Source organism: Monopterus albus, unplaced genomic scaffold, assembly GCF_001952655.1.
Source record: "Monopterus albus unplaced genomic scaffold, M_albus_1.0 scaffold204.1, whole genome shotgun sequence".
NCBI lineage: Eukaryota > Metazoa > Chordata > Actinopteri > Synbranchiformes > Synbranchidae > Monopterus > Monopterus albus.
Genome location: NW_018128084.1, coordinates 268,353 through 280,194, shown reverse-complemented (window position 1 = coordinate 280,194; position 11,842 = coordinate 268,353). Strand labels below are relative to the sequence as shown.

Genomic DNA, 11,842 nt, shown 5'->3' with positions numbered 1-11,842 from the left:
TTTTAAAGAAAAAAAGCCATTTGTTCGAATTTTATTTTTTATTTTTTTAATTATTTTATATATTTTTAATTATTTTAAGGAAATACTGCTTGGTTAAATTAATACGTTTACTTGTAATGTAAAGTTGTATTCCATTGTCAAGTTACTGCTCATGTAGTTAATGAAAATGTACTTGTTGCGACATATTTTTGAGCAAAATAAAACCCCAAACAAACAAACAAACAAAAACAGTAAAACAGCTGTCGCCGAATGATGACGTCTCTATAGGAGTTTATGAACACCATGGCGGCTCATGCTAGCGAGCTTGAAATTGCAAAGAAAAATTTAACGGATGCAATTGGTGATAATGTTAAGCAGTAAGTATAGTTTTGTTTGTTTTCTTTTTCGGGCCTTGATTATAGACCTTATTTCATGTTTTGGCGCGAAAATACAAAACAATTTAGCCATAATGTAGCTGTGTGCACTGTGCAGATAGCACCTTGCTAGTACTTGCTAATGTTTGTAGCGTTTCTCCTTAGTAGTAACTTTTAGTTATTCTGTTTGCTAATATTTTGCGCTTATTCTGTAACGTTGTTTATTATGTGTCTTTGACGTGATGCGATATAAAACAAACGTGATGTGTGCTATTTCCACTTGTTTTGACATTACTATAAGCTAACACCAGGTTGGGTGACGTTACACAGACTACGTGAGCTAATTTGGCCCCAGGACGGACGTTTCTAATTACTGTACCAAAGCCACTTTAACGAAAAGTGCAGCAAGAATCCTAAAGTTCCCCTGTAAAATGCTGCATCTTAATGTGAAGTACGGTAACGAACGTATTATTAGCATTAATGTTTACTTGAAGGGACAAGAACGAGCTAACAACCATGGTTTTATTAAGGACACGCAATAAAACATCGTAAAAACCAGGCATTACCTGGCGTTTACAGCAAAGAGATAAGAGTTCCGTGAAAGGACACTATCAGCTCACGACTAAATCTGCGGCGTTAGCACTCTTTTGTCGCCTCTAGCTAATGCACATCTAAAATAAATGACTTGCATGATATATGGCTAGAAAGGCAAGAAGTTAAGACTTATGTTTGGTACCGTTACAGTAACTGAAAATGTTACACGATCATTTATAATTGTAGTTAAAACAAAATGTTGTCATTCTGGTTATTGAGTCAGTGAGAGGACACAGTTACGTTAAATGTTTCAAATCGGGATAAAAGGAGGAAAAGATTATGCTTTTAAGTGCTCTTCTTGAAGACAATGGCTTGTGAATGAGACATAATGTAAAACATGGGTTTGTTTGTGAAATGAAAGACTGTTGGAAATGCACCTGAAATTTGGAATAGGTTATGTTTCTCTTGTATTGATGTTTACTATTTGTCTCTCCCCACACAGTTACTGGGCAAACCTGAAGCTGTGGTTCAAACAAAAGATAAGCAAGGAGGAGTTTGACATTGAGGCACGTCGTCTGTTGGCACAGGAGAATGGTTAGTGGGCCAGAAAACAAATCTAGCTTTAGTATTAATGCTGTGTGGGAAAAGTGTTGCTCATTATGTATTTTCCTCTGCAGTCCATATACACAACGATTTCCTTCTGGCCATTCTCACCCGATGCCAAATCATCATTTCCACACCAGGTAGGATGTGACTCACAATGTTCTGAACCTGCCCATATGCTTGTATTTATGTTAAAGTTGTTTCAGACAAACCTGCAGTACAATAATCTGATGTAACCTTTTATTAGCTCTATGTATCTGATATGTAACTTTGATTGTTTTAGGTAATGGAGCAGACACATTAGCAACAAATTCAATTAACAAAGAACAGAAGATAAAATAGCCTGTATTCAAAACCTTTATGAATCATATTTCAGTGTGTACCTACTGGCTGTAATTACAAAGTAAAGAGATATATGTTGATGGTTCACTGTTCAAGGAACAGAAAGAAGTTTCCAATATTGGAAATTTTGAATAATTAATTAAAGGAAAGTCTCATCATTATAAGTTGCTTTGCTGCCTTTGGTTTTTCTAAAACCTTTCTCTGTCTTCTAGAGGGCACAGGTCCATTACAGTGGCAGAGTGGCTCTGCTTCAAAGCCTGGCAAACCTAAAGGAAAGAAGAAATCTTCTTCCAGACAGAAGTTTGATGTATGTTGTCATATTAATTCATTTCCCAAGTTATGGCTTTGTGATATATTTTACAGTCAGTTGCACCTAGCAGCCGTTAATACACAATTAAATGTGCCAAAAAAGGGGAGAGCATTCATATGGAAGCTCAGTTTATGAGTTAAATTATGCTTACCAAAAGAGGGGGGTGTCAGGCCATGCCGTCAAAAATCTTCAGAGCCCCACAACAAGCAGTACCATTTTCTAGACCTAACCTACCTTAACATAAAGCATTCCTGAACTATATCCTCAACCAAGCAAAGATCAGATATGTGGCTTGACACATAGCATGTGTTTTGTAATTACTCAGGCTAAGCAGTGGCTGACCCAACTGGCTTGTAATGGCGGTCACCTTTCAGAGCTTGGTCTGCTCAGCTGTCCAACCACTGACACTTTTGTACCAAGATTGTCTAACAGAAGAAGACTATTAACAATTCCAGCGAGTCTGTAACCATATTATCACCAACACCAATAGAAGTTCTGTGTGGGTATAGGAGTGAAGGCAAGTCCACATGGTCATGAGATGGGCACTCTCTCACTAACTGGAGTTTTGTTTAGTTGGGCCCACTACACCAAGCCTTTACCTACACACACCAACACACACACACACACACACACAACTGTTCATCCACTCAGGCTAACTGTATGTAATCACTGGGAGCTTAAATAATTCTCTATCGTTTATATGTCTTGTTGATGTCTTCAGCATCGTTTCCAGCCTCAGAACCCTCTGAGCACGGCCCAGCCATTCAGTCCCCGGGAGGTGGGAGGTGATGAGGATGAGCTGCGTCTTAGTGCCCATACTCTGCTGCTGCCCACACGGAGTCAGCTGGAGGCCCGCATGATGGTGACGGCCTTTGAAATGGGCCTGGATAACATCACAGATGATGCTGTCAGCACCATGACATACGCTGTTGAGGTTTGTGAGGCGATTATGTGAAGAAGTGGTTGTGTGGGTGAGGTGGGAGATTATGGATTTTTTTTTCACCATTTACTAAGTTTGAGTGACATCTGTGTTTATTCAGCAGATTGAGCAAAGCTTGACTTACTGCTCTGATGTGTTTCAGCACCACTTGAAAGATGTCTTGACTGCTGTAATCACCCGGAGGAAGGCGTATCGGTTACGGGATGGTCATTTCCCTTATGCCTTTGGGAGTAATGTCATGCCGCAGCCTTATCTGAAAAACAGCCTTGCTGCTTACCACAATGTTACTGAATAGTAGGAGCAACTGTGTTATCTCTGTCTTACTAGCTGACATGCTCTGTGACTTAAACCTTTCTCTTGCCACTCATCACTGTGTGAAGTAATGGTTTTAAATGTTTTCTGGCTTTTTCATCCATACAATTCACTTGCTCTTTGCTGTCAATAAGGCTTCAATTTAATACTTGTACAATTTTTTTATTTAGAGTTCAAGAGAGAATAACTTTCTTTGTTGCAGCCCCCCTCCGAGTGCTTCTCTTCCTGCTGGCCCACCACCTCAGGTGTCACCTGATGATGCTGAGCAGCAAGCTGTTCACCTTTTGGCTTGTTCTGCTGACAGTCTCCCAGCACCCCTCCCACCAATCAATATGTTTGATCTCCTAGAGGCTTTGCAGGTAAAAATAAATCATGCTTATGTATTTTCCCAGTCTTAACTATCTGCAGCACTTGTGCGTACATTTGGAACACACATGATAAATAAAATGTATCACATGGCTTATTTATATCTCCAATAATGTATGTGGACAACACATATTGCCAAAGTTGAGGGTTCAGGTCAAGATCACAAAATGGCCATTACCCATTCAAATTTAATGACTCTAACCCTGCAAATTATGTTTTGTTCCCAGGGGGCGCCACTGATTTGACAAGTTTGTGGTGTTTTGAAATGATGTAGGATTGAACCTAAGTCAGTCTTGATTGTGGCGAAGTTAATAACATCTATAAACATTGCCCTGTAATCTCAAGCCTCATAAATTGACAATATGCAATATTACCTGTATATAACCTGTACGTTTCAGAAGGAAAGGTTGTCAACACGGAACTTACAGTATGTGAAACTATCCATAGCAGTTTGGAAATTCTTAATATGGTTTAGTGCATGTACATGTCCACCAAGAAACGCACAGAGGTAGCATAAAGCATACATTTCAGTAAGAGACATTCACATACATAGGGTACTTAACTTATTCACAATTAGCAGTAAATATTTCATTAAATAAATGTAATCTCAGGTGGCTTTTTTGTTATGGTTCTAAATGTGAAACGTAAGGACCTCTATTATTTCTACTTCACAGAACTGTATATGCATTCCTGTTTTTTGTAACATTGTCCTGATGTAGGTTCACCATGGGGTGATGCCCTCCCACACTATGTACTCCCTCAACATGGAGCGCATCCTGTCACGGCTCTGGCACCCCAGCCATGAAGAACTAGAACAGGACCACATACACTGGCAGCGTCTTGCTGCAAAAGACGGTGTGCTCGTCAGTTGAGAACCAGCGATGCCACAGGACTCTATATGCGCTGTGGATATCATCAGGACCCAAACACAAACAGTGTCCAAAAAGAAATGGATGGTGAATAGTGTGTCCTAAAAACCTTGAAAGCTTATGAGACCTGGAAACTCGCATCATTGCACAGAAAGACAGAGAATGAGTTGTTTTATGATGAGAATATCATATAATGGCAAAATATTGAAAGTGTTTAATTGTAAGATATTTCAGCAGCTGTGCATGCCCATACATAGTGTTGGTGTTAGGGTGTGTGTGGGTATGAAAGTCTTAACAGTGTGCAACTTGGCCACTGAAAGCAGTTCATCTTGTTCACGTTAACAGACATGCACCACAACTGTTGATAAGAACACGCAGTACGTAAACAGAAAGGCCCACATCTAATCACTGTGTATATGACCAGGTTACTCCCAAGTGTCATCGGAAGGATTAAAAATATTTAAACAGTTTTACCAGTGTTGTGTCAGATGTTGTTTCCCCTGTCAAGATCCGTTTCCCATAACCTGTACTCAACCACATCCTAAAGACAACTATTGAGGAGGGCACTACTGGACACTGTTTTAAGAGAGAACAGATTTCAATACAAGACCTGTCTTGTGTCAAAATGTTCCCTCTATTTAAAACTCAGGTTCACATAGCACTCAGTGGTTATGTGTTAGGGGAAACACATCTTGATGGGTAAACTGATTTTGATGCAACACCGGTCCTGTATGTTACACACTAGTGTTTGTGTTTAATGGCTGATTAGATTTTGTCAGGTTAAAGTTGGGGGCACCACTGTGATGAGACATAGCCTGTGTTGGGTCATCAAGTGCAGTGGACCAATAAGAAAGATGGAACAGATCCCACCTTGACAGGTGCAACAGAGATGTGAGTAAGATGTTGCCCTTCCTGAGAAGAAGGTCAGTCAAGTTATAAGTGAAAGTACCTGTGCGTGTGTGTCTTTAAAAGTCTACCAGGCACAACTGCCTGCTCTCCTGTCCTCCAGTAGGTGGTCCATGGTATATATGAACAGATCAAGTTGCATTGTCACAGTGCACTAGAATATCTGTTTGCCATGTTTGTGTGAAGCATCTGGTTCAGGTCAAAATGTGCATAGATTCTATCTTTTATACGCAAAGCTTATGTAACTTATATTAAACTGTAGTTCTGGAAATAAAATATTTTGTACAAAATATTCCTCTGTATTTCAAACGCATTACCAGAAGGTGTAAACATACCAGGCCTCTTGTCAGTCACCAGCTGTAGTGGGAGGACGGTGATTCAGACACGCCTAAGCCCATCCCAGTGCGCACTCGGGACCTCTTACCATATTTGGCTGTCTGCGGCTCACTTCCGACACCAAGCTGTCCAATGGGAAGTCGTGTCGATTCGCCCACCATTACAAGCACCTCACGCTACACTGGTGACTCAATATCCCGTCCGCCACCTCATAAAAACACTTAAAATATCGATATAAACCTCCCTGCCCTGACTATACAAGAAGTATTCACACATCTAGCGTGTTCGACGTTTTATTTTGTCATATTTACAGTCGAAGTGCTCAAAATACAGCGTACAAATATTACAAAGTGTTATTTGAGGTCTAACATTAGTTACACCTATCTTAAAGTTGTATGAACATAAGGGTTAAGAAAGTAAGGCAGTTTTGTCAGTAAACGCTACACACACCTGAAACATTTCTGTTAGTGTTACTCTGTTCATGTATTCGCTGGTGGGACAGCCTTCTCAGTGCTTGACATAGTGGGAGAGTTGCAGGGCAAGGCCTGGTTCACATTGTGTTTCTGTCCATTTGCAATTTGACACCACAGGAACTCTGCCAGTCCTATCATGTTGGAAGACTTCAGGGCCAGAATCAACCAATAATTACTTTATGGCTAAGGTAAACACACTTTCCATATGTATTGCCTTGGCTTGACTGAATACAAATGTGATGTTATAGTTTTGGATGGAAATAAAAAAAAAGAGAGAAAGACAAAATTGCCTGAAATGTGTAACAAGTCACATCAGAGGGGCACTTAGAGCAAAGGATTCCTCTGAGCCGTGCGTCTGTGCAATAAGCTCGCGGCCACTTTCTGCATTATAATTCATCATGATGATCATTTACGGGATTTTGTCAGACAGCGTTTGTCTGGATAACTGCAGCCTGAGTCGATAACTTGGTTGGAAAATGAAGTCAGACGCAGGGACTCTTCTATAAGGCTGAGCAGGCCACCTTAAACTGCATTTGGTCCTCAAGAAGTGTCCACGGACAGTTTAGTAAGCTTGGAGTTGCTGCGTCAAAATAAGCTGACACCCGCTGTTAACGTGATCCATGACCTTTTGCTTGAGCAGAGCCAGCTCGTCCCGGAGGACGTTGGCAGAGGAAACCAACTCCGTGTTTTGGCTCTTCAGGTTTTTGACCCTCTCCTCGAGCCGGGAGATCCTTTCCAGCTTCCTTTTCCGGCATTTGGACGCAGCCACCCTGTTTCTCAGGCGCTTTCTCTCCGCTTTGATGCGCTCCTGGGTCTCCATGTCGATGGGGGACAGCGTTGCCTTTCGCTGGCAGGTGCGGACGCAGACCCCACAGCCCGACTGAAAGTGGCCAAGTTTGTGTACTCCGGTGGCTCGGTGCGAACCGTGCAGCTGTAGGGAAGCCCGCCGCTGTCGGACGCAGCAGAGACGGGCGCCATGCTGTTAGTGGCGCCGGTCTGTGCGTCAGGGTGAACGGCTGGTATCTGCTGCTGGTAGTGGAGCTCAGCCAGTGCCCTCACAAAGCCTTCAGCAAAGCCCTCCTGCTCGTCGGTGATGTTCTTGGGACAGATAAACTGGGTCGGGGTGGGAGTCGTCAGCCCACTGCAGGATTGGATAATTAATCTCTCCAGCTCAGGCGAGGCCAGCTTCAGTAACCCGACATCAGGGGACGTCAGGATGTCCAGGGCCTTGGCTCCCAGATGAGGTTTAAAGTTTTTTGGATCGTTTAGGTTCAGTGTCATAGTCTGTTTGAGGGTTTTGGGGTTGAACCCATACACTGCCGTCCCGTCATGCTGAGAGTTGGACGCAGTTAGGGCTTCGTCGTAGAATGTCGCTTCCATTTTTCGGGACATAAAGTTTTTATCACCCTGAGGGAGATAGTTTCTCCTTTAGAAAAAGTCCAAAATCGACTGTTTACATATGTCCAGTGACTCAGTCTCTCAACCGTCTTGTGATCGTGTGCGCCTATTGTCGAAGTTCAACTCACTTGACAACTTTGTCCTCCAAACTTTTCTCATCTGAACCGTGCGATCATCAACAAAAACCTCGTTGTCCCGCCGCCGAGCTTCCGTGTTTTTACACCTCAAGTATCCTCTCCGAGTTATCCCCCTTTCCAAAATCTAGGAACACTGTCTGGATATGGATAATACTTTCTATCACTTCCAACGTGGAGACGAACTTTATCCACCTCTAAGCTACAGCTCTACAGAAAATAACAATGATGTCATTTTTACGACCTCTGATTGGCTGGAGATGATTTTGAGGGTGGGATAAATCTAATGACATTCAGGTTGCTCTGACAACTAGCCATGTCCCCGCCCCCCGCGATGCCTTATGGGATTAGGTAATGCGGACAGTGGAGCAATGTACTCTGGGATTACGTAGTGTTTTTGAATATTTAGTTGCCCGCTCAATTATTAGTTATCTATTCTAAAGTCATACAGGGATATGTGTCCTAAAGTGTGTGTTGCTCCAGATGATCTGTAGAGTTTAGTCTTGATTAACACATAACAGTAAGCATATTTTTTAAATACGATGTCATGTTTATGACGCAAGTTTCACAGCGTGCCATAAAAGAGCACATCAAAATTAAACGATTGCTTGAAGTTATCAATGTGTGTAGTTTAAAAAGTAAATGCCCTTAGATGGATTAGAAATTAATTTGTTTACAGTAAAGTATACAAAAAAAAAATTGTACAGGTGGACATGCTTGGAAATGCCTTCTGAGGTTCTGCTGTCAAATTAATAGGCTTCAGTTTTTTCAGAACGAGAATAAAATTTGCTCTCCAAGTGCCAGAACAAGAATAGCAACAAAGTTACAGGAAAAACAACAATGGGCAGCAGTCATATGTCATATAGGAAATAGCAGTGTTACATAAAGGGCCAACACCAGAAGTGAGCCAATACATGTGAGGAAATAAATATATTAAAAGAGGTTATCCTTATATTTATTAATTCCATCAACTTTATCAGACAGGTGCCAAGAACAGGTACACAGAAAGAAATACAGATGTGAAACAACAAAGTGATAACGAAACAAACATATAGCAGGTCTATTTAAGATGTACAGAGGGTGATATGGTTGATACTGCATATGCAAGTAGGGCGATTGGTTGGATCTCTTACTGAGCTATATTTGTTTATAATGCAGATTACATTTGTGCAAATTCTGTAAAATCAAAGCGAGAATAGCTACAACTCTTAATGAAATATATGTTTTCCTGATTCATATGCCATATTTCTTTGTTTGTAATTTGTATTATGGTAATTCAGGTCCAGCTGTCTGTACTATTTTTAATAGTGATAGATAAGTCATGTCAAACATATTTATATAACTCAATAACACAAATTTTCCTCAAGGGGCTTTACAATCTGTACAGCATACAACACACTCTGTCCTTAGACCCGGTAAGAAGGAAAAACTCAGCAGAAACCATGGAAGAAATCTCAGGAAGAGGAACAGAGGAAGATGGACAGACATGCAATAGAGGTTGTGTCTACAGAATAGAGAGGGTAGAATACTGTTGGAATTCTAGTGTCATATTGTAACATAGATGCACCTTTTATACTATGTCATTCATTGCTTATAACATACATTTGCCACCAGCTGACTGCACTTTCATTCGTGCAATACATCATCATTTGTAATTTATACCTCCATTCCTTTTATCTATTGTATTTGTAGATTGTACTGTATGTTATGTATACTGTTGTGTTTACATGCCTTCATCTCCTCACACCTGGACTACTGCCAAGCCTTTTCACTTGCTTTAGTCTAAAATCCATTAGTCAGCTCCAAACTGTACAGAATTCAGCTGTGAGGCTTTTAACTGTAAGAGAAGTGACCACCTCTTGGCACTGGCACCCAGTATGTTTTAGAATTGATTTTAAGATCTTACTTATAAAGCTCTTTACAGCCTCTGTCCTTGCTACAGCATATACAGTATCTGAGCTCTAAAGTGTATTTGAGCCTGTGTGTAATATGAACTCCTCTGGCAGAGGTCTTTTATCTGTTCCTGAGGTGACACTCAACACTAGAGGTGACAGAGCATTCACAGTTTGAGCCCCAGAGCTTTGGAATGAATGATGTCAGCAGTGTCAGTAACCTCTCTTAAACCTCTTCTTAAAACTTACTTCTATCCGAAAGCCTTACCTGATTTTATTTGACTTTAGTGAACAGATCTCACTTCTTTTAAATGCTACTTCATTGTTTAATGCAGATTGTGTTTTATTTATACTGGTATTTTTCTGTGATTTATTTTTCTTTTATATGGCAGTTGTATTGTTTGTACGCTTGTTTACTTGTAATACAAATCTAGAATGGTGCTCAAAAAAATTATTATAGTGAAAATCTTTGACTTCTTTCTGGGTCAATAAAGTTTATCTTAATCCACCAATCATCTTACAGTATAATTTAAAAATACAAAATCTTTAGCTGGCCGCAAATATAATTAGAGGCTAGATCATCAAAAATATAAGCAAACTGAAAACATTTGATGCATTAAAAAGTCATTTTAATGACTTGCAAATTAACCCTCTGGTATATAATATATATTCATTATTATATTCTACTTCACTCTCATAGGCCTTACAGGTAAATGTGAAGCTGCACTAATGACTGAAACCTCTGCAGTCCATGCTGTCTGGCCTCCCTCAGTGTATAATTCAGCATGTTCTCCTCAAGCCAACTATGAATAAGTTAATAGCCTTGGAGAACCAGAGCTGTCTGAGGTCAACATGTTGTCATCACGACCCAGCCATGCAACACCCATTTGGAAGTATTTGGCACCCTGATGTTAAAATCTTTGTGTCTAATACCACAGCTGAAGGCAAATAAAGCCATAGATTTGTCTTTGTTTCATTACCGTTCTTTTTTCTAACAGAGCAGAGCAGCTTCCCATGTAATAGTAACCTTCTAAACCACTTGATTCACCCTGTCTCTCTCTGTACACCTGTGTTAAGAACCACTGAGGAGCATTTTCCTATCAAATGACTGCTCTGCCCTGTCTGTGCTTCCTGTTTCTCTGTAAGCTTTTCCTCCCTGCTGGCCCAGTGCAGTTGCTTTTTAGATAACACCACTTTCCTCCTCCCTGCCCAGGCCAGCTGCTTCCACTGCACGTAGTTTTCTAATCAGGAGCTGGCCTTGCCTGCCTCCCAGCAGGCTTGATTTTGTTGTACAGAAGTGGGACAGTCCAGGATCCATGGAAACATCCCCCCCTTCATGAGAGGAAAACACAGGCCTATGTTGACATATCACCAGAACTAAGTTTTGATTACCTTCAGGCATGGTCCAGAGGACACAGCCGCAGAGACAGATGAGATTTCAAACACTGTCTGTGCAGTGTTTGTAGAAAACCATCTGTTTCTTCCTCTCCTGCTCTACGTTTTTTTTTCTCTGTACTCTATCTCTGCTGTTCATTCCTGGTCCATACACACTGATCGCAGCTAGCAAAGCTTCCTTTACACCACTGCTAAGTTTTTTTAGAACACAATAGAGGAAAGTGACAAAATGGGATAGAAAGTTTGACATGTCACCCTTTTTGTCAAATTGATGGCCATTTATTATTATTTTAACAACAAAGCATATCATATAGCTCAAGCACTACACAATTGTAGCAGATTATTATCTAATACGGTAAATTCATTTTAAATTATGCAGCTCATATACAAATGGTCACTAATTCATGTAAACATGTGATCTTCTGGTTACTGTGTAACAGACCTTCTCACAGAAAACATGACAGGACAAGAAGCACAAGTGCCTCCAGGGCCTGAGCGCTGGCTGCACTAGTTTGCAGTCATGGCTTACTCAGACCTCTAAATGGGATAGTCATAGATTAATTGGTTAATTGCTGGCATCCGGTTTTAGAGCACAAACCAGAAGATAAGGTAATGCATGACTTTTCTTAAACTCAAATAGGTGATTTTGGACCTTGGTGTTGAAAATTCCTAAGCATTC

General features: G+C 40.7%; 2 protein-coding genes across 2 annotated transcripts; one reads left to right on the top strand and one right to left on the bottom strand.

The window, feature by feature from the left end:
• Positions 1-234: 234 nt before the first annotated feature.
• Positions 235-5,827, top strand: tada1 (transcriptional adaptor 1). The gene is made up of 8 exons (XM_020618353.1): positions 235-356; positions 1,390-1,481; positions 1,565-1,630; positions 2,045-2,139; positions 2,864-3,076; positions 3,225-3,376; positions 3,597-3,753; positions 4,480-5,827. The coding sequence occupies exons 1-8, from the start codon at positions 274-276 to the stop codon at positions 4,630-4,632; spliced, it is 1,011 nt and encodes a 336-aa protein (XP_020474009.1). The 5' UTR covers positions 235-273; the 3' UTR covers positions 4,633-5,827.
• Positions 5,828-6,151: 324 nt separating this feature from the next.
• Positions 6,152-8,527, bottom strand: LOC109970646 (transcription factor AP-1). The gene is given in 2 exon segments (XM_020618354.1): positions 6,152-7,205; positions 7,208-8,527. Coding segments are annotated over 2 exon segments (828 nt in total). The 5' UTR covers positions 7,737-8,527; the 3' UTR covers positions 6,152-6,906.
• Positions 8,528-11,842: the final 3,315 nt, after the last annotated feature.